The sequence below is a fragment of the Phyllopteryx taeniolatus genome, chromosome 20 (genome assembly GCF_024500385.1).
Source record: "Phyllopteryx taeniolatus isolate TA_2022b chromosome 20, UOR_Ptae_1.2, whole genome shotgun sequence".
Taxonomy (NCBI): Eukaryota; Metazoa; Chordata; class Actinopteri; order Syngnathiformes; family Syngnathidae; genus Phyllopteryx; species Phyllopteryx taeniolatus.
In genome coordinates, this window is record NC_084521.1 from 9417983 (window position 1) to 9440607 (window position 22625).

A 22625-nucleotide genomic window follows, 5' to 3' on the forward strand; every position below is an offset into this window, starting at 1 on the left:
GGCTTCGTAGTAAAAGAGTGCGGGTACTAGACTGACCTGCCTGCAGTCCAAACCTGTCTCCCATTGAAAATGTATGGTGCATGATAAAGTGTAAAATACGACAACGGAGACCCCAGAATGTTGAACAGCTGAAGCTGTACATCAAGCAAAAATGGGAAATATTTCCACCTACAAAGCTTCAACAATTCGTGTCCTCAGTTCCCAAACGTTTGAATGTTGTTAAAAGAAAAGGTGATGTAACACAGTGGTGAACATGACCCTGTCCCAGATTTTTTGGAACGTGTTGCAGCCATAAAATTCCAAGTTAATGATTATTTGCTAAAAACAAGCAAGTTTATCAGTTTGAACATTAAATATCGTGTCTTTGTAGTGTATTCAATTAAATATACGTTTAACATGATTTGCAAATCATTGTATTCTGTTTTTATTTTTGTTTAACCCAACAGCCCAACTTCATTGGAATTGGGGTTGTACATGGATATACATAAAGCAGTGATGAGAGCAGTCATTTTGAACGTGTGGTACAAGTACCACCAGTGTTATGTGGGTTTTCTCTAGTGGAAAATAAAAATAAAATAAAAAAACACTGAATTAAATAGAAATAAAATTTACATTTAAAAAATGAAATACAATTAAACAATTATAATGTAAGACAATTCTACTGGTGTAGAATTCTTACTATTGAGGATAAAATGTCACTAATAGAACACAGCTGTCAACTAGTTTATTAGTAACATTTTTCTTTCCACTACTGTGTGACATTTCTACACAGTCCATGTCTACCACTTTGTAACCAATTGTACTAAAATCTATATTTTGACTAATTTTACATGCAGAGTATGTTCATGCTCTCATGGCATAATTACAGTTAGGTGTGCACCGCAGCAGGCTAGTGGTCGAACAACAACTCAGATTCACATTTACACATTTATGGACAATTTAGTCTCTAATGAGCCGAGCATGCATGTTTTTGGAATGTGGGAGGAAGCACGCAAACTTCATATAACCGAGCTGACATTTGAACGCACAGCCTCTTTGACTGAGGTAGTCGTCGTTTTAAAATATTACCCGTCCAGGTTAATGTTGATAATAGTTTACATCAATTCCCCAAAAGGACAGAAAAACAGAAGGTAAGCAAGTAGAAATAATTGATTGGTAAAACTTTTTTTTTTTCTTTTTCTGTCGTCTTAACCAATGAGTCAAATGTGATACAACGCTTCTATCTAGTGGTTGGTTCAGAAAAGTGCACTCATAAATCCATGGCCGATTTCAAAAATACAAAACACTACATGATTTAAATGTTACTTAGCCTTTTTTCCCCCTGTAGCCACAGCACGATTCTATTGTCGTACATTACAAACTCATTATTGCACAACCTACTCCCTCCAATTGACATGAAAAAGTTCTGCATTTTAATTACTCAGCCTATGGCCCAGCTGCACATCAATTGCAAATAACTTGCAGTATACCCCAAGCACTCTAAAACCATTTGGACAAGTGAAATTTTCCCACAACAAACTAGTGAGTTAAAATTTCAAATGTGAAAAAAAAAAAAAAAAACAGTTGACACATTATCTGCCATCCATTTCCACATCCAGGGTTTATTTCAATTACAGTTGTCACAAAAAGTCCTCAAAAGGCAGACTGTGATCTGTATATAAACTGTACACAAATGCAAGGCACTAGAGTGTAGGTTTTATGAATCAAATACATTTCATTATCTCAGTCTTTAGTTGGTCAATTAAAAAAAAGGCATAAAAGTTGCATTATTTTGATGGTTAAATGGCAAAATGTTATACCTGTACAGCAATGGAGGATTACAAACATTTTTTTAAACAATAGTTTTCTATACTCATAACATTTTAATTAGCTTAGTTTTTGTCCTACATGAATATAAATATAAATTATTTGCACGAAGAAGTCAAACATGTAGACAAGAGGCTGACAAATGTGAGGGCACTGACTGTGTCCCATCTATGCTACATCGTATGTACATGCATGCACACTGTAAAATAGTCCTCTCAGACACCCAAGTGCAGTTTTATTATACAAACACAAGCTCAGAAAGACAAACAAATAAATGAGAAGCTGGCACACCTCTCATCCTCATCTGTTGATGTCATCTCCATTAGAGGGTCGACTCAGGAGAGGCTGCTCCTGAGCCTCGAAACCCTCATACAGAACGGCGCTGGCTTTTCCTGGTGTATGTGTCTGTTTACATGCCGACTGCTCCATTTAGAAAAGCCCTTTGGTTTTCTTCAAGTTCATCTGCTTCCACGGGGGCATACTGGCATACTCTTCTCTGGTCATCTGCAAGCCTTTCTGTGGAAGCAATGGCACACAAATCAGCATCAAATTAAAAGGAACCCCTACAGGAGGCCGTGAGAACACACGTGCATCTCGTATGTCGGAGTCAGTTTGGTGTCCACGCCAGCTGCTAGATGAGTTAACATGCTAAACAAAAGGGATGTTTTAGTTCACGAAAAAAAAAAAAAAAAGTGAGGATGCTCCATGCTGATCTCTGACCACTCACCTTTCCACTAGCCCCCACACCCTGGAGAGTGGAATGAACAACAGATACATTAAAAAAGGAGAAGAGAACGGTGATGGAGACAGAATGGAAACTTGGAATGAAAAATGAATCCACAAAGAATGATGGAAGACGGACAACTGATGAGGGAAAACTAAATAATAAATAGAGACAGACAGGAGAGTCACGGTATTTATGAAATAATATTTTCCAGAAAGTGGAGGTAAACAAGATGATGCCATCCATCACTATTTGTGACATTGTGTTCAAGCACTGCTGAAATTAGACTAAAAAAAAAAAACGTTTTTCTCCAGTTTGATGGATTTGTCTTGAGAAGGAATCAGTGGGATTGGAGGTGTACTATACCGACAAAAAAATCCACAAGCCTAATTAATCACTCAATGGTTGGGCTGGGCCCCTAACGCTTAATTCATCATCTTACAAAGATATGTTGGACAAGGGCTCCACAAAGGCATGACAGGATGAGTTTGGGACTAGAACAGCAGGCTCTCTGGTCGAACATTAGCAACTACTGTCGCTTGCAAATGTTCTTCTACATGAATGACACACTCCAGTATATTGTTGTAAGGCTCCCCGCAAGAGTAGAAACGCCATACAGTCGAACTTCCAAGTTCGAACATAAGACGTCCGAGCATTTGTCCCCGTATAAAATGTTGATCAAGATAATCCGTTCCAGGGTCAAATGGTCACAAACAAGCAAAAAAACTTTAGAACTGGACAGGCATTTAAGGTAATAAACACGTTAACAGTTGCATAACACTAGAAATAACTGAACCAGTTAATACTAGGGCTGGGCAATTTTGTCACTTAAAGCGAACTCAAGCATATTCTTGGTTCAGCAATTGCAAGTTGGCGCATTTTTGGGGGGGGAACCTATCCGGCCAAAGCCATGTCAAATATAAAAATATTTGGTACCATCTTGTGGCCAAGGAAGTATGTTGAAATGAGGGGAGGAACTTTATTTAGTTGAGTCGGAGCCTTGTCCAATAAGAAAAAGTGCTTTGCAGCCTTCTTTTTTATTTCATAAGCAATTGCAAACCTTCTTGGGTAGGTGTCAATTATCTACAGATTTTCACTATTCATGGCAGGACTTGCTCCTTATTCACTGTAATTCAAGTATTTTTTGTCTGGGCAGATAGATATATATATATATATATTTTTTTTTTTAATTTCTGCTTACATAGTTCAAAGCCCGCTTCTGTTGGCTTGCACTGTTTACACCGATAACATAGCTGCTAACAGAGAGGAGGCAATTTACAAAATCCTCCTCAGTGTTGCCCACTAAGCTACTTGGTTATTATATTTAGTGACTATTTTTCAGACGGGAGTGAGCTGACTCTATCACATTGTTTTCGATACGACAAGAAAGGAGGCCAATGGAATGCAATCACAGAGCAGACTCGCTGAACCTTGCCAAAGACATGGCATCCATTTATACGTTTCAAAAGCAGTGACTTAGACATGCACGAATTTTGAGACCAGAGGTATGTACTTAAAGATGCAAAGATTTTGTTGGCGTCGCCTGCCTCACCTGTACAACGAAATAGTTTGGCATCAGGAAAAGTAAAGCATATCCCAGAAGGGGTAAAAAAAACAAAACAAAAAAAAACAGAACAAAAAACACTTAATAATGCCATTTGATTTTCTATAAGTGGGGCTGGGGGGAGGATTAAAGTAAACCAATTTATTTCAAGGCCATATCATCCAGCCCTAATCAACTTTAAAACCATAAAGCTAAATTATAGCAAAGTTTGTACTTTCAAAATATTACTCAGATGGGAAAAGAGCAGTTGTAATAAAGGAAAGAGTATTTAAGTGCAGGTTTTTACCTGGAAGTCCTCGTCCGAGAGGTAGACCTCCAAGCGCAGGGGGTCAACGCCCTCGGGCAGCGGCCGGGCCAGGAGATCTTCCAGAGGGTACGTGGTCTGACAAAGTCTGGCTAACACATCTTCCACCAGGATGATCTGGTTACACACCTCGGCCTCCTGACAATACACACACACACACACACACACGCACGCACACACGTTTTAATGCCAAAAGCTAAAAGCACCAGAAGAGTCGAATGGCGGCTAATAAATTGAATTAGGAAAATCAGTAGTGATAATGGTTTCCACATGGGCTGACCTGCACTTTGGGTCTGTTCTGTACAATAGTGCCGTGCATGTGCATGTGTTTCACTGTATGAGCATTGCACTGGCTCGTATCAGACCGCAGCGCGATGATGAGATAATGTCATTTCAACCACACACCCGCTCAGTGATCTCAGCGATGTCTTCCCGGTGCTCCCAGCTGGGGAACATGTTGGTGAAGGTGAGCGGCTCCAGGCCAGCGTGGATCAGATACGCCTTCGGGGCCTTTTTCGGATTCTTTTCTGCACAATCCGATAAAAGTGCAGATCGTTAGCTTTTATGTAGTGTTAATGTTGACAGCAGATTTTGATTGGCAAAGTCTTTTGACTCAAATTTTTAGTTTTAGTCATAATTTTGTCATCTAAACTGTTTTAGGTTTACTCTGGTTTTAGTTGATGAAACCTGCAGTAGGTTTAGTCGACTAAAACAAGTAAGTCAACTTTCGCTTCCCTTTCTGAGAGTCGTGACTTTCACCTACATCAGCGGTTCTCAAACAAACTCAAATGGTGGCGGGTTAGCAAAACAGCGGGAAAGTCACTGGACTAGCAGATTTATATACACTACCTGATTGTTAAAAAGTCATACAGGTATTTTTAATTAACTGTTTTCATGCTCACCTGTGCGTGTTACCATGTCGGTCTGATTGGTTCTCCTCTTCAAACAAAATTAGTTTATGTGATCTCGTCTGTGAGTGACATTTCAGTCTCATTTTAAATTCGTTGACAGAAATGTCAACACATTTCGTCATCAGCTTAGTTCCTGGATTTGCATTTTTATTTACTTAACATCTCCTTCTAAAGGGACAGATTGGGAACCAAACCATCATCGGGTTTGTGGAAGCAACAGAAAAGTCCATTAATTAGCCAGTCCCTCGATGATCTGGTCTGAATTTCCACAATGTCAAGTTATTATTTTTTTTATCAATTTATCTGTTGAAAAGTAAATTACAGTCATCTCGCTTCAAAGCAATTTACCTCACGTCACGTATTTCCGACTGAGACGGGACACATTCAATTTGTGTCGGTGGAGAAGAAGGCTAAAATCATCATTCAAGCCATCTACTCCATTTTCTCAATCAAGTTGCCTTGTTCAAATTACATAAAGTTATTTCTTTGACTTTCGTCTTTTGCCACCCTTGTGACATCACGGCGCAAAGGTCTCTATAGGAAGGGGAATACCTCTACTGTACTGCAGCACCGTCTCCATTGCACACTTCCTGTCCGAGTCCCAGCGGATTCGGGCTGAGCCGGTGCTTTCGCTGTCCCGAGGCCACCAACCCTGCCACAGGTACACTTCATGGTGGTTATCTACCAGGAACAAAGCTGAGGGTGGGGACACAAGACAACAACGTGTTTACAAGCTAATGTGCGATTTACAAAGCACACCGTTAAAAAAAAAAAAAAAAAGTGTTGTGTGTTGGTTGACCTATGGAGCCTACGGGGGGAAAACAAAAACGTCCTTCTCGAGCGTTCCAAACGCTGTGTTGTTATGCTGACATTATACTACTGAATGAATTCTGTGTCAATGACACATTGTCTCAATCTTTCAAGCAATGCTTACTTGAGGATCACAAATGATCATTAATGCGACACATTCACAAATCAGACTGACACAGCAGAAAGTGGACAAAAACCTTTTTGCTTCTGAAACGGAATTATCTTTAGTCACGAGGCATTAAAGAGAACTTTTGTGACTATTTTAGTTAATTTATTTATTAAACCAGCCATCTTGTGATGTAAACAGAGTTCCTCTCATCTTAAGGCCTCCAGACGAAATAAATTAATTACATACATACATACATATATACAAATGTGTACCTGGTTGGGAGGTAGAATAAAGGTCCTCCTGCAGGAAGGGCATGGAGTTAACCTTCTGGGCATCTCTGGCTGGGTAGAGAAATTCCACGGCTACAAAGTCCCCTGAACTGCTGCTCAGCTGGTACAGACGTGGCGTGAAGTTGAACCTGCCAGGATCTGAGGGGCGGAGAAAAAATAAAGATATCCATTTCATCGTGCTCAACTTTTCACCTTTCAAAACATTTGTACATTGTAGCTGTATCATCAAACGTGAACCCTTCCAAATGTAATAAATACAGAGCTGCTGATCAAATTTTACTCACTCAGTCAGAAAAATCTTTACACGCTTGTTTAATAACAATTTGAAACATTGCAGGATTATACTAAATCTGTTCAAGTATTTATTTCATCTAAGTGCAATAGTAACATTTTTGTTTTAAATGATCAAAATTTCAGGCATATACAGAAGTTGGGATAACGATATACAAGTTGGTACTAATAAAAATGTAGGTCGTTTGGCCTTGGCCGCCGAGGTCTGCACTCTCCTGGCTGTCATTGTGATAATAGCTGGACCGATAATGATCACCCACCTTGCAGCATGCAGTCATATGCTTTCCTGTCTCTCCTGCCAAGGGCCTCCCAGAATCCTAGAGGTTCGGCTCCCTCATTGCATTCCCGTATGGTCACCTTGCTGCTACTGTGGAGGCCTGCTTCCAGAGGACAGCTGAGCAAAACAAAAAAAACAAAGCTGTTGAAAATCAGTCATGTCAATTTCTGGGTTCCATTTCCACTCACTGGTCTTTGATGCCGCTGGCCGCGGTGTGCGCCACCTCCCGCGTGTGCGCCTGCGACTTGCAGCCGTGCCAGAGGTAGATGAGGGACTGGCTGACACTCAGCAGTACCATGCAGACTCTGGAGCGCAGGCTACTGCAGTGGCACACCACCTCCGCAAGGTGGCTCTCCACCTCCACTTCCCCTCGCACACAGTACAGTCGCCAGTCATCTGGGGTGAAAGGCAGCAAGGTACTAGTACGCTCTATGTCCACATTAGTAAGACAAGCCCACTACTAAATGTAAAACTTAAACTGCATCATTAAATTACATTCTCCACAATATTCTAATTTATTAAGAGGCGCCTGTATGTATTAATGCCGATATATTAGTTGATAATTGTCTTATTGAGAGATGGATAAAATGTAGTAATGATTGTTGTCATAGCTAGTGGAACATTACATTTAAAAATATGTTCATGAGGGTACTTGTTGTTTGTAGTGGAGTAGATCTACACCGCATCATACTGAGATCTGTTCCACTCATGTAGTTGAATTGAATAAAAACTGAAGATCATTTTCCTCTGATGTACCTGCAGCTTTTGTATTGGACCGGATTAGATTGTGAACGTGGACCCAATGTTGTGGTGAACGAATGATTCTCAGATTTTACTTTGTGAGTTTTCCTCCTCTTCTCTCTTCCCTGCGTGGACGATCATCCTTCCTTTGAAGCACTGCAGGAAACACGGGGGTTCTTTTCCCTGCAGGACTTGAATCTAGACGGCAAAGTTAGCAGGTGTTCAACTAAAAAGGCAGAAATGCAAAAATTAAGGTAATACAAGGACACACTTATTTACCTGTGCTCCTCGTTCCTCATCCAACTCGACAGTCATGAGCGCCGATGTTCCTTTCTCGCTGACTGTGGAGTTGCGACCCTGCCAAAAGAAGTAGCAGCATTTCTCTTTGCCGGGCCCCGCAGTCTTCAGCTGCTCAGGGTTTTGCCGCTTCCCAACTGGTAAGAGGACATTGTAAATACAAAATATTGTGATGATGTTATAATGGAAAATTCCCTGCGATTCCAGTGGACCGTTTCTAACCTCAGAAAAGAACACATATTTGAGTACTGACCTGCCGTGCTGACCATGTACTTCCACTTCACCACATAGGTATCACCCTCGTGGAACTGGCCGATGCTTTGGCGTGGCAGTCGGCTGTAGTCGAACTCCAGGATGTGCCACACCTCCACGGCAAGCGTGGTGACCTCGTAGCAGCGCCGGTCGTCCCCCTCCACCAGACCATAGCCCCGCCCTACATTCAAGCCATCCACTACGGTGCAGACGGGCGCCTGGTGCAGGGGCATCATTAGGGCGGCGTCGTATGCGTGGGGCTGATCTGAGGTGGGCTGCTCCTTGCATGCGAGTGGAGCAAAGAGTATAGGAGAGTGGAGCATACGCTACAATGACACCACCGCTTTTATGCAGAACATTCTGCTACCTTGTGATCATTGATGTGGTTGTTGCTGGTTTTAGTGGGACTGGGGGTTTTCCTGGAATCACTCCAGTCTAAGAACTTCTCTTTGAACAGGGTGGTTTCATTGTGGTGAGTCAATCTGCCAAACACTGCCCAGTCAGGACGCCCCTGGCCTTTCCTATATTACAAAGTAGTCATACATCATGTTAATCCATGCCAATCTTTTTGATGCACTTCTGAAATAGAAGTGGTATTTACATTTAAAACTAAAAACTAAACCAAATGCCATAATATTTTAAATCAGTCTGGAGTCAAATGCACTCGAACATTGACAAGGTACAATCTTAAAAAGTAGTAACAATGCCACTTCGACTGTAATCAAACGCTGCATACACAGCTACATGTCTTCTAAACAAAAATAACATTAATTAAACCCCCAAAGCATAGAAAATAAAATCCAAGGGAAATCATACTTGTGGACTGTTTGTTAAGTGTCTTTAATATTGAATATTACACTGTGATATAAAGTTGATAAAATAGACAAGAAAGGTGATAATGGCACACACTGCACCGACAGTGCACTTTGTGTGTAGCTGGAAAGATCAAAACACGTTTCGAAAAACGTGCGTTATTCTGTTTGCCATAAGTGACGCATCAGTGTTGTTGCATTACTGGACATGCGTTAACTTTGCATACTTGGGAATGAGGGGGTTGCACTCTCCGGGATCGAGCGGGTTGATGTCACAGTTTGTGTAGTCAAATGTTCCGTTCCACAGGTGTTTGGCCAGCTGGAAGGCCACCTTCCTCTGAGCCAGTGTCACTTCCTTCCCATGCCAAATGTACATCTCACTGCCAAAGTCAAAAACCAGAACCTGCGCAGACGACACAATTTCCCCATTTCAACATGTCTGTTCCAAACAGTAACTTGGAAACACATTTGGTTTAATGACTTGTAAATGTCTGACCTCCTTTGGTTTGAGTAAGGAACAGCGAGGTATCTTGGCCCAAAAATCGTCATCCGGCACCAGTTTGTTGTCCATCAGACGGTAAATACAGTTTGTCTCTACAATGGCGGCCTCGTAAAGCTCATCTTCATCCGGCGTGCCCGCTGCTACACACACATACGTACAAAGACGAGGGACTTAGAAGCTGATGTGGGCTTTAACTTAAGTGGCATTTAGACAGGGATCAGCTTTGGAATTGAACTCTTACACTGGTAACTCAAGTGGCCTCCCAGGATCTTCCAGAACTCCTTGACCGCGTGGCTGTGAGTACTGAGGCCTTCCTCGATGACCTGGACGTAGTCGGCACGGCAACCCAGATCTTTCTTGCTCTGGATGAAGTTGCCCAACTCTGAAGCCTGAAAGCACAGAAAAGCAGTCTTATGGAGCTCATGACAAACACAGCAGGGAGGAAAATGTTGAAAAAAAAATGAAACAATTACAGTAATGTATCATTGAATCACTAATAAAATTTTGGTAATGAGACATGCCAAAATCTCAGCAAAGTGCATTTCAATTACAATTTGGCAACTGCTGTTGGCATTTACTGTTCATTAAAGTATAACAAATAACTTTCAAATGACAGCAAGTGGTAATACAGTATAGCAGATTCAATTTTGAAAGACATTTTCTCAAAACAAAAACAAAAACAAAAAAAACAAAAAACAAAAATTTCAGAAACTAAGATACAGTATAATTTCAGACAGAATACACAGGTTTGTGAACTGTAACCAAATGGGAAGCTCCGAGTTTTTGTTTAGTGTCAGATTGAGGTCAACAGCCGTTTTGGCCAGTTCGCGAGACCAGCGGAGGGAACTGCGCCTTTGTGTTTGTTTGTGTCTCAGCTTCCTGCAGCCACCCCTGACACACATACAAAATCAAAAATAACCATAAATATGTTTACATAACGGCACGCACGCTCCAACACTGATGTTGATACAACTAAGAGTGGTCACAAAACGCAGTGCTTTGGGTCACAATTGGACCTCACCTTGTTCTTCTCAATGACATTAGCAAACTCTCCCGTCCAAATGAAGCAGTGATGAGGAGTGATGAGGAGGAAACAGTCGCCGCTGTTGAGTGATGACGCTCTTGGCTCCACTAGCCTGGTCTGGATATGCCGGCGGCCTTGCGTAACAAACATTTATCGGAATATCATCATTTTTTGTTTTTCCCCTGAGCGTTGATGACAGTTTACAACAACAGCTAACCTTAAACTACAACGTCAATTTAACCACCTGACAAAGTGGTAGCCCCGTTTTAGTGGATTTGTTCTAGATTATCCACAGGGGCGTGTGGCGTAGTGGATCAGCGCGGGATTGTGTGACCTGAGCTGGGGAGAAGAAGGATTTAGAGCCGCAGCTGTCACCAACAGACACGTGGAGGAGGTGCAAAGACACTAAAATAGACAGTCTCTTGCCTTTTTTAGATTTTCTCTGCAAAGGTTACACTTGAAGCAGAATCCTCCAGAACAGTAGGTATCTGTAGTTCCATCTTGCGCAAGTAATGAATGGGACAGTTGCTTAAGACTGCCTCTTCTCTGGTTTGTTTGGGGTTTTTGAGGGGGCTTCACTTAACTTTCTACAGGCACTACCGTCACTATCAACAGCACATTATACATCATGATAAGATGTAAGAAGGATAAGGAAAAATACTTCTTGCCCATACTTTATTTGATTCTTTGACAAAGTATTGCACCGCATAACTTAAATCTCAGTATTTATGTGTGTATATGTTTGAAGGTCTTTGCAAATATCATTATATCTTTTTTTGGTAAAACAATACCTTAGTAGAAATCCAATAAAATTAAGTCACAAAGCAAAAAGACAAAAAGCTCAAGTATTACATAGTTTGTCCACTGCCTGTGTTTTAATAAGTCAAGAGTTATGTTAAAAAAAAGGTATTTAAAACAAAAAAGAGAGGGCATTCCATAGGGTAAATTGCTTTTAAAAAGGTCCAGGTGAACGGCTTTTTCTATACAACGTATCGCTTGTATGAAGCCCATTCATTCATCCATCCATCCATCCATCAATCCATTTTCTATACCACTTTTCCTCATTCGCTATCTCAGTTGACTTTGGGCAAGAGGCCGGGTACACACTGGTTTGGTCGCCAGGCAATTGCGGGGCCTTCATCAATAAATTGTTACGCTTTGTACTCAGGAAAACATTCAGAGCACAAAAACATAAAACTGTCGTGATCCAAAATGCAGGAAACAAGGCGACGCCTTTGAATTACAGTATTCCTTCACTATATGGCAGTTCATCAAACACCACCAAACATCGATGGTTAAGCATTCCAGGAAGATCCCCTATAACTCCGCTGTGAGTGTATGTCAACAGCCAAGAGTGATATGTGACTGACCTTTGACCTGCAAGAGCATCAGTTTCTTGTAGGGCACGGCACTATTGTTGGACATCTGCTCAGAGATGTTCACGCTGCGCAGGTTAACATTGCTGAAGTTCTCTTTGCTGGCAAGACCAGCCAGGGCAACGTCGGATAAGTTGGAGTTCTTGTTCACTGCGGTGGGGACAACACACAGACTGCATTCACTTTAAAGTAGTACATCTGTACAACATGCAATCTTAAATCATTACATATGATCCGTGTAAGAGATCATGACCTTTGAGTGCCCACATTTCAGGGATCTGTCTGGTTTAAGTAAATCTAGACCACTCAAGATAGTTGATTTATTGCCGTCGAGAGATGTAGGAGGAAATTACAAGAGGGGCCCTGATGGTGTCACACTCTCAAAACAAACTTTTGCAGTTCATGTAGCTTAAAAACAATCCTGATCCTCCGATGACTGCTCTGTTCAATGGCAGGAAACAGATGTCGGTAATTTGAAGTCCTGTGGGAGCTTTGTGTCTGTTGAGCCTTTCCTTTTTACAATGCGTGTCAGCAGGGAGTTTTTAAACATCACAGTATTATGTATTTGTCAGCGATGGGTCACATGGTCTGATGAGTACCGATTTTACAGTGTTCTAGACTGATGTTTGCATCAGGATTATGCCTAGTGCCTACATACCACACAATCACCGTTTAGGCCAGCTGATTACATGAGGAGAAGCTGGCGTTCCAATCCATAGATTTAGCTTTTAAATTTTTTTCCCCCTTTGCTGGTGGGATGGGCATATTCCAAGACGACAATGCCAGGATTCATGGGGCTCAAATCGTGAAAGAGTGCTTCATGAAGCATGAGAAAGCCTTTTTACACATGGCTTGGCTACCAGCGAGTCCAGAGCTTAACCCCGTTGAGAGTCTTTGGAATATGCTGAAGAGGACACAGCGGTACATTTCTCTATCCATTTTCTACCGTTTATCCTACTCAAGGTCACAGGAGGCTGGAGCCTATTCCAGCTGACGCAATCACAGGGCTATTTGAATAGCTCCTTGGAGGGAGAATTTTTTTTTTTTTTTTTAATGCAAGCTGCTACCAATGGCCCACATTTCTCCTACCGCAGTTCATTCGTTACACACCTGCTATATTTCAGATTTGTATCCTACTTACACACAATTTGGACATCCAAACACTTTTGTGGTGCTTAAAATTTTACAGAATACTTCCGCAATTCTGAATTTAAAGTCACGCGCCTTCAGTGTGTTACCACTTTGTGTCGTAACATGCTGGTGAGCAGGGAGGGGTTGACCGTATTCTAATTCTGCTCACTTTTCTCAGCCTTCATTCTCCTGCTCTCCAGCAGGCCCACGTTGAGGCGCTGCTCAGTGTATTCGTGTCTGATGTCCTCTCTGGCAGCGAGCATCTTTAGCGGGTTCTTAGACGCTTGAACATTACGCGTTGGGCGCACCGCTCGCTTGTGCTGCACCATGTCCGACATCAGCCTAAGGAGAGGTCACAGTCGTTGGGATTTTCTAGCAGGAAACTGTAATTACTGATGATGTCAAACAGTGACACTTACGTTGGAACCTGCGGCCCGAAGATGGCGTCAAAGTCGTCAACAAGCTCCACCTTGTTGGCGACGGTCGGCAGCTCCTCCACTTGGCGGTAGAACTTGGAAAAAGTCTCATCTTCCAGTGTCATGACTTCTTTAATTTTCTTCTCTGTCACTGTCACAGTAGCTTCTGGCAGCGCTGCTACTGAGGAGACAACATAAAGGGCCATTGGAATCTCAAAATCAGACCTTTTTTTTTTTTTTAAAAGACACGTTCCCATTTTACCAAGCTCCCACACTGCAAAGGTCAGCTTCAATATCTGCTACTTGTTAGAGAACAGCAAGTTGTGCAAAAAGTACCAAAATATTGAACAGATGGATATGTGCATTCCAAAGGTTAGAGAAACTCAAATTAAGTTTACATGTAAAGGGTTTTGTGCATTAAGGGTTCAATATGAAATTTTACCCAAAAGCCGAATATTCCTAACTTTTTGTAGTAGTGTATGTTGAATTATACAACTACAGATAACAGGATACAAGAAATAATGTACAGAGGACCTTAGGTTTATGACGATACCAACATAAATTTTGACTAGGTTACCAACGGTAACTAGTTTGGGCAGTGGAGTAAGAATACAGTTCAACATTGGTGCATGGCACAGAAAGGCACGCTCAATTAATGTCATTTGTTTTTTTCATTTTATTGTTTCATATTTACGACCTCAAAATGGTTTTCATCCAAATATGTACTGCAATTAACGACTTCATTATTGAATTAGCATAGATTAGTGATAGACTGCAGTCCTTTCCAACTTGTGTCCAAATTTAGCTTGTTGTGGCCATAGAAATGGAACTCCGTTGTAAACCAAGAACCCCCCTAAACTGCAAAAATAGTACAGCCACTTTTTTATTTGTACACCAGGCTGAGGTCTGACCTTTACTATTGATCTTGCCAAGGAACGACTCGAGCTTTTCCAGTTTACTGTCCGACTCCAGGTTCAGATCCGGTACAGCCTTGATTTCTGCACAAAAACATGAAAACGGCTTTCAGAACCATACATTTAAGCAGTGTTCCATTTAGCTCGCATACCATCTAAGAGCAGGCAGTCACTATGTTATGCATGTTGTTGTCGTTTAACAATGAATATCACACAAGCCATCCACATGTATTTGGTCCCAACTGTTAGTAAAAAAAATTCACACGATTAATTAATCAATTGTTAGGTTTTAAATATTCTCTGTACATTGTAGATGGTTGAAAATATGTTTGTCCACATTTTTACACAGACCATCTTTTTTCATAATCGTTTTAAAAGTTAAACAAAAACAATTTAACAATATGTTCCTCTGCAGACCGCAAACTGACTATGAACAGCACATCTCCTTGTTGCAGCCAAGTATAGTAGTGCACTCATTCTCATTAAGATGTAATTTCACACAATTTACAGAATTCGTAACAATTAATGACAAATCTATAATTATGCCAATAGTTGATAGTCTACTGGACTGGTAAAATAAAGCAATCACAGCAGACAGGTTCGTGTTTGTGGAATTATGTTGGTTTCATATGGTAAAAACTGGGGGGAAAAAAAAAAAAAAAAAAAACAAAGTAAAACCTTCGCCATCACCCATGTCCTCCACATCTGTTAGAGATAAATACAAAACACAGCAGAGTGTAAATATAACTTTACCTTGAGGGATTACTAATAGTACAATAAAATAAAATATACTCCAGTTAAATTCGTCAAGATTTCAGCTCTTCTATAGAACTCATATCAACATGACGGGTGGTGCAGGGAGGTGAAAATCATTTGAATGAGGGATGAAAAAAACTGACCATCTTGTGGTTTGGAGATGGCGAGGCTACCGTTCTTGGGTTTAGATGAAGATTGCGGCGTAGCAGGGGAGGCCAACCCTGATGAATGAACATGCAAAAACAAAATGACTAAATACAAGAAATAATTGAAAACTTGAAATAGCCATGAAAGTGGTGTAGCAACGGCACAGTTTATAAGTACTAAGAGGTAACAAGGACACTTATTGCTTACTACTTTAATATGTTGTAGACGAAACACTCCAATGAGGACTAATATTTGTGGTGCTTCCCACTCACATTACATGAGCCTTGCCCACTGCCCATTCTAAATGTGCAAAACCCACCACTAAAGCGTATTGTGCCTCCCAAGCTACCCGCTAAGAAAAGGGCTGTGCACTGAAACGTGTGTAAAGGATGGAGAAATGAGTGTCTTGTCACCTTTCTTCACCATGCGTGCGGCCACAGTGAACTGGGTGGAATCGTTAGCAGCGCCGTGACCTTTCGACTTCCAGGCCTCCTCTTGAGCTTCGATCTGCTCTTTCCTCTCCTGGATGGACATCTGGGCCTCAATCCTCTGGGATTCCATTGCAGCTTCAGTGATTCTCTGGTTCAAGAAAGAGCGAAAAATGTTTGTGACGTCTGGGAATAATCCTTCAGGGTAGCTGTGTTATCAGTGAGTTTGATCACTCTCACGAGTATTGTATGCCATGTTTCAATTAAAACCGGATTATTTCACCGCACTCAAAGTAGCCAAGCAGGCACCTCTAACAGAGTCAATTTAATTAGCGCTTTCTACACCGGACAAAAAGAGTCACTCATTCTGACAAAATAGGTGAAACCAAAGACGTTTGTTAAATCAAACAGTGTGACTGTGAGGAGCTTTTGAGGCTTGTGCACATCAGGCTGCCACTCAGTGACAAAAGAGGGGGTGGTGCACATTATTTAGTTTATTTTTTTTTAAAAAGGGTCACCTTTCGTCTCCAGGGGTGTCTCTCATCCACCTGCATAGATCTGGGAAATGTGGGGGCCTTCACAGCCAGTGGAAGGGATGAAGAAAGTAAGATAGTTTGAGGTTGAAGAGTGATCGGGGAATAATGATACTAAATATTCAGAATGAGCCACAAGCTGCGGCATTGGCTTTCGAGATCAGCGTTCGACTTATAAAGGAGACGTACAGTAAAGTTAACCATTAACGGGGGGTTGGCTGGAATATAGTGATCCCAAAAACATTTAAACAATATAACATGTAAAAGGTGACAAAGTAACTGAAGTGAAATAATATTAGCTCTGTGAAATAGTATTAGCTCTACTGGGGGGGATTCAGGAGAAGAGCAGATATTAGCCACGGAGAGAAGACAAACAAGGACAACATGCAGCTACAGAGCAGGAGGATAGAGTCACTTGAAACCATTTTAAAAGTCACCCCACTGAACATGAATTTACATTTTTGCCGGTATCAAAGATATTCCTACGAGAGACATGAAGATGCATTAAAAGGAATTGAAAAATCAAGTAGAGTGGAAACTTGGCCCCTGAAGTTGTACTATTCGGAATACAAGCTAAGCTCATTTTGTGCATGCTTTTGCTTTTTCTCTACCTCTTTTGTGACACATTTTCCAAAAGAAAAATGAGGAATGCTAAGAGAACCAGATGAGGAGAAAAAGAATGTGCCGTACTCTGCTAATTAGTCATATTTAACTGATTTGACCTTTTGATATGATTTACTGGCTTAATTATATTTATTTCATAAACTACCATCACTTCCACATACAGTATTTCATTAGTTTTAATTATACACATTTCTCTGCCTCTCTGAAACAGAACAAAAGAAGGGATTTGTTATTCTACTGGCCAGATGTAATCAAAACCAGTCAAACTTGAAAAACGTTATTCAGTGTCTTGAGTCAAATCAAGGGCATGCGAGCCATCAGGTATTTTGAACACAATTTTAGAGGATCACAAGTGTAAATAATTGCTTATCCCAACAAAATAGTCTCACCTAAGGCTAAGCCAAGGAGGGAATGTTTACATTGACATTCGATTGATAGTTTGTCATATGCATAAACATTTGGTTCGATATTCTAACAAGGATGTTTCCATCAATTTTGTTGAGAATCTACACATCCTTGTTATGTATATGACTATTTTTATATCATCTCTGTCAAATCTCCTATATGTATGCAAATGCCAAGCTGTAATGTCACACTAGCATTTTGGAGCAATTTGAACTCAAAATGGAAACATCCCATACAAAATGTGATGCTGATTTCCCTGTGAAATGCTATGTTGGACCTTAATAGCTAGAAGGTACCTCAGATATCAAATATCTTCTTGAGCCAAGGGAACAAAAATCAAGAATATTTTTAGCGCTGGTATGATTTTTGCCTTGCCGTTGGCTCAAGTGATTATGGAGGCAAATGAAAATACATGTGCCAATGTCACCAAAGTTGTAGATGAATTGGGTACTCAACAGTACATACGCAGCAAGATCAAACCATTGCAACACCTGCTGACTACACCGGGCTTTGGCTAATTACATATCACAGTCTTGTTAATCAGAAGTTCAGGTTGCATTTTAGAGACACATTTATAAGTTTGCAAAAGCAGAGATGGAATGGAGCACAAGACACAATATTCATAGACTGTAACCAGCACAAAAGCACCGCCTTCAAAAACACACAAAATGCTTTTCCGATGAATCTGTCAACAGTCAAGCTATAAAACAAATGTCACGTGTGAAAATGATAGATTAGTCAAACTGGATGCACTTGATAAATATCACCACTTTGCAAAAAAAAAACTGGCCTTACCCATAGTTCGTCAGACACTGCAAGATCATCGATCATCAGTTCTTCATCGCCCTATAGACAAGCAGTCGCAGGAAAAGGAGTTTTATTATTATATATATATATATATATTTTTTTTAAATTTATTTTATTTATTTATTATTATTATTTTTTTTTAAATCAGATGTACAGTGGAAGTCAAATATGTTCCCAAGGTCAAAAAATTATGAATTGTATAATAAAACACAGACGACATCACAAGATCACAGCATACTTCAAGAACTTAATTCAGCGAGATTAAATGAGGCAATTAGTGCTTTAGCTCCAGCTTTTTGTAACACTTATTCCAAAAGATCGATCAGCCTTAAGAAACGATGTTAAAACAAGAACATGGAACATAAAAGCATTCGGTAACTGTGTTACTAAACCATTTGTCAAAGTTAAGGGAGAGTGCTTAATTTTAATACCATTGTACAATAAAGATAATTAAAATTTTTTTTTTTAGCACTTTAATGATGCAGCTTACAAAGTGAAAAACAAGAGGGACATCTACAACGCAAGGGTCTTTGTCATACATCATTTAAGTTACTGGTTTTAGGTTTTAATATTAACCGTGGTTATTTTTACACTTGTGTGACGGTTAAAATTTTATCGTCCATAGAGGAAATAATTTTTAAGTTGACGATTGTCCCGGAATAGCTTGTGTTCAAATTTAGCGGTTCCACTGTATCCTGTAACCACATTTCATCTTTGAATTAAGCACAAGTTTGGACATCTCGAAATCTTCTCAGACCTTCAGTTTCTGTCAATAAAAGCGCTTGTTACAGAGAAGATAAAAACGTTCAAAACACAGCATGTCTGACCTGTGACTGCCAGAGCAAACACAGCAAAAAACGAGCAGTATGTCAGCAAAGGCATGGGGAGGAGAAGAACACACTCCGATATGGAGAGCCAAAACAAATGATGTTTTGTAGCAGTTCTAAGCAAAACTCAACAGAGAGGTTTGTGTACTCACACCCTCCGACATATACACACACACGCCCTTCGAAAATAGACACCCGGCATGCCAACACAGACACAAAATACACATGCGAGATGTAATGGGGGTTTATTTTTCAAAAACAAAACAAAGGAATTAAGGTTTACAAGTGTCATGCATTGGAGTGGAAAGAAATGAGGACTGACAAAACAGCATGGATGCTCATACAGTGGATATAAAAAGTCTACACACCCCGCTTCAAATGTCAGGCTTTGGTGGTATTTATAAAAAAAAAATAATAATAATAATAAAATAAAAAATTACACCAACATTTTTTTTAAAACTTTTTCCACCATTGTGACCTAGAACCTGTACAAGAGAGGATAAGTAAAAATGAACAACTGAGATCAGGCAGTTGCACAAGTGTGCATACCCTCTTAACTAGGATCTGGCGTGTTCAGAATGAACTATTCACATTTAAACACATTGGACCACAGTCAGCAAACACATTTTAAGTGTCTCTGATTAACCACAAATAAAGTTTAGGTGTTGTATTATGATTTTCCACACTACGTTTGGGAATTATGGCCAAAATGTTAAACTCTCCTAAACAAGTGAGTGTTATGGTTTAATGAGTTTGAATGTGATTGGTTAATTGGAAATACAACCACAATCGCATATCTAAAAGGGCATGCATATTTGTATAACCACATTATTTCAGTTGTTCATTTTTACAGCCCCTCTTGAAAATTTTTTATTGAGTTGAACAGGCTGCTTCCTGGTTAATGGAAGATGAAGAACAGACAAGGGTGCAATATCATTCTGGCGATTGGACAGTTACAAATGGTACCATATTAACCCACATGGTTAAAAAAAATGCATTATTTATATAATTGGTTGTTGAAATATAATTTGGTCCTTCCAGCACTATTTCCCCAGTTCATTTTTTGAATAGTCATATTGACTGTCGTGAAAAAGGGGGAATTATTAAAACAAAGCTCGTGGTGACCTAAGACTTTTGCACAGTACTGCATATATGTATATACATACAAAATATACATACTACACCATACATATATGTATATGCATGTACAGTACATATATACAGTGAACATCCTGTAGTATACCTATACAACAGTTTTAGTAACTTTATTTTTACTCAAGTTAATTTTGGTTGGAAACGTTCAACACGAAAACAGTACAAAGTAAGAAAAATGTGAAACTAATTTGGATGTCACACTTTTCTATTTCCATGACTGGAGTAAATTAGGGAAAGTTCAAACAGAGTTAAACTCAAGAGTGAGAGACAACAGAAAAAAAAGAGAGAAACATGGATAATACACAACCTCTCTGTTTAGATGTCTTAAATTTTTTTTTACTTGATATCTTATTTAGAATTACTGTTCATGAAGAAAGCCTATAAACATTCAATAATAAACTATGATGCATAAGAACGGCTAAACAGGAAATGTTAAGACTGTGGTGCAGGCACTGTGCCTCCCACATTAGTTCTGCATTGCAGTCACATGAGCATAAAATCCTTCTGTGACTTCACTTGAAACAACCAAATTATCTGATCTTTTAAAAAAATAAAACACATTTAAAAAAAAAAAAAAAGTGCCACTCGATGTATGCCTTATAGAACGATCCAAACGTAGCTGGTGACACGAGAAGCCACAAAAAACACGGACTTGTCTGTAGATGTCATGTGGTTTACCTTCTTCTTGAAGCTCTGCTCCACCTCCCACAGGTGAGCGTGCTGATCGCCGACAGCAACCTTCACTGCATCCTGCTTCTTATTGATCCTGTTCCTCCAGTCATCCTCGCCACTTTTCTTCAGCAACGCCACCCTGTGTATGAGAGAAGGTAAGAGGTGGGGAATTTGACCTCGAGTTCATCTAAGTCGTCAGAAGTAAAGAAAATTCAAATGCAGACAAAGAGCCTATGTTGCAGGCCCCCCAGGGATCCTTGCTCAACTGTGCAAACATTCAGTGATAGATCCAAGCTAGCTTTACGTTGAGAAATGAAAACCAAGCTAATCAATGAAATGAAAATGCCCCCAATATTAGAATACACCAATGTAGCATCATTCAACCGAACTTACGTTTACATACTATATAGTGATCCATCCAGTTTCCTTAGTTTTTCTTTAAATAATTGTAATACCACAAAAATAATTCTCATTACATTTGTATTTATTATTACTTTTGTCAGTTTCCAGTTAATTCAGTGACCACTGTGTTTTTGTTTTTGTACCAATACTTTTGCTTAATACTGTACAGATCCTGAAGGTTAGGTTTCTAAAACAAAATTACGTTCCCCCCAGTGGGATAGAAAAGTCAGACAACGCCAATTTGAAGCTGCCAAGGTCACGTCACAACATTTTCTGTTGGATCACAGATGTAAACAGAGCTTCAATTAAAGCATCGCTTAGAAATTTCAGTGCATCCGGATTGGAACACTCAGAGATGAGATGCGGACATCAAAAAAAATTATGAGGGTTCATGTATTTTGGTAAATTGTTGGAAATCGGTTGTGAAATATTTAGACTTACAGGAGAAGACAATGCAAGTTAATAGAAAGCACATGGACTATTTAAAACCATACAATGGAAAAGAAATAAGAACAGAGGTTCAATTATCAGATGTGATCCGCAGAGGAAGGCCAGAGAGCTCAGTGACCCAAAGTGAGTGGACGTCGTGTTCTGCCTCTGGGGCGCAACAACACATCCAAAACAGGAGGAAATTACCTCAGATAGATATCAGAATTTGTGGCTACCAATCAGATTTTGTATCCAGGAAGATCCTGATTGTGAGGCTTAAAAACACTGGGGGAAAATTAATAAATAAATAAATAAATAAACAAACACTTCAGCACTGGCCTACACATCATTACATTATGTCACCAGTCAATATGGATTGTAATGACTGTCCGGTTAGTGGAGTCCTTAAACCGGGAGTGTGAAAATGTGACATAACGCAGTTTACGTAATTCTTTTGGAGCAGCTGTGATTCACACCATTTCTAGTTTTCTCAACAGTATTTCTCATGTTTTCCATAACCTAAAAACATGCACATATTGCTGCAAATGTGCAGATTAACACAGCAACACACCATCACAGAATCAGGCGATTAGATCAGTGGTGGCACCCTGGAAATGGAATGTAGGTCGCATTTTCCTATTGTTGCAAAGTCACGACCCACTTTTATAGAAGAGCAATAAAGATTTTTGTTTTAAAATAGCCTGTGAAAACACGTACAGTATATTTTTTAAATGCCGATTAAATGCCGGAGGCTGAGCTGCAATGTATTTGTTAAACATTTCTTGTCACTTTCCTATGTTCTGTGTAGAAACTTGGAACACCTCTCTACTATGCAGAGAGAAATACAAAATAAATAAATCAGAATATGAATGCATGTAAATCAACTATC

General features: G+C 40.0%; 1 protein-coding gene across 30 annotated transcripts in view; it reads right to left on the bottom strand.

Moving 5' to 3' along the window:
* Positions 1–1581: 1581 nt before the first annotated feature.
* svila (supervillin a) overlaps positions 1582–22625 on the bottom strand; it is a 68135-nt gene continuing 47091 nt past the window's right edge. For 12 of the 30 annotated variants that reach the window (XM_061758027.1, XM_061758025.1, XM_061758023.1 and 9 more), the window contains 26 exons: positions 20912–21044; positions 18240–18290; positions 16401–16457; positions 15868–16033; positions 15451–15528; positions 15230–15256; positions 14549–14635; positions 13641–13818; positions 13391–13563; positions 12085–12240; positions 10712–10848; positions 9932–10079; positions 9685–9830; positions 9416–9591; positions 8744–8897; positions 8378–8657; positions 8107–8261; positions 7923–8025; positions 7275–7482; positions 7070–7203; positions 6501–6656; positions 5862–6005; positions 4804–4925; positions 4381–4536; positions 2534–2554; positions 1582–2322 (listed from right to left, as the gene is read on the bottom strand). In XM_061758027.1, the coding sequence (XP_061614011.1) occupies positions 2236–2322; positions 2534–2554; positions 4381–4536; positions 4804–4925; positions 5862–6005; positions 6501–6656; positions 7070–7203; positions 7275–7482; positions 7923–8025; positions 8107–8261; positions 8378–8657; positions 8744–8897; positions 9416–9591; positions 9685–9830; positions 9932–10079; positions 10712–10848; positions 12085–12240; positions 13391–13563; positions 13641–13818; positions 14549–14635; positions 15230–15256; positions 15451–15528; positions 15868–16033; positions 16401–16457; positions 18240–18290; positions 20912–21044 (3433 nt within the window). In that variant the 3' untranslated portion in view covers positions 1582–2235. Of the gene's footprint in view, positions 2323–2533; positions 2555–4380; positions 4537–4803; positions 4926–5861; positions 6006–6500; positions 6657–7069; positions 7204–7274; positions 7483–7922; positions 8026–8106; positions 8262–8377; positions 8658–8743; positions 8898–9415; positions 9592–9684; positions 9831–9931; positions 10080–10711; positions 10849–12084; positions 12241–13390; positions 13564–13640; positions 13819–14548; positions 14636–15229; positions 15257–15450; positions 15529–15867; positions 16034–16400; positions 16458–18239; positions 18291–20911; positions 21045–22625 lie in introns of those variants that run through there. The other 18 variants (XM_061758031.1, XM_061758047.1, XM_061758044.1 and 15 more) reach the window with 12 other exon arrangements.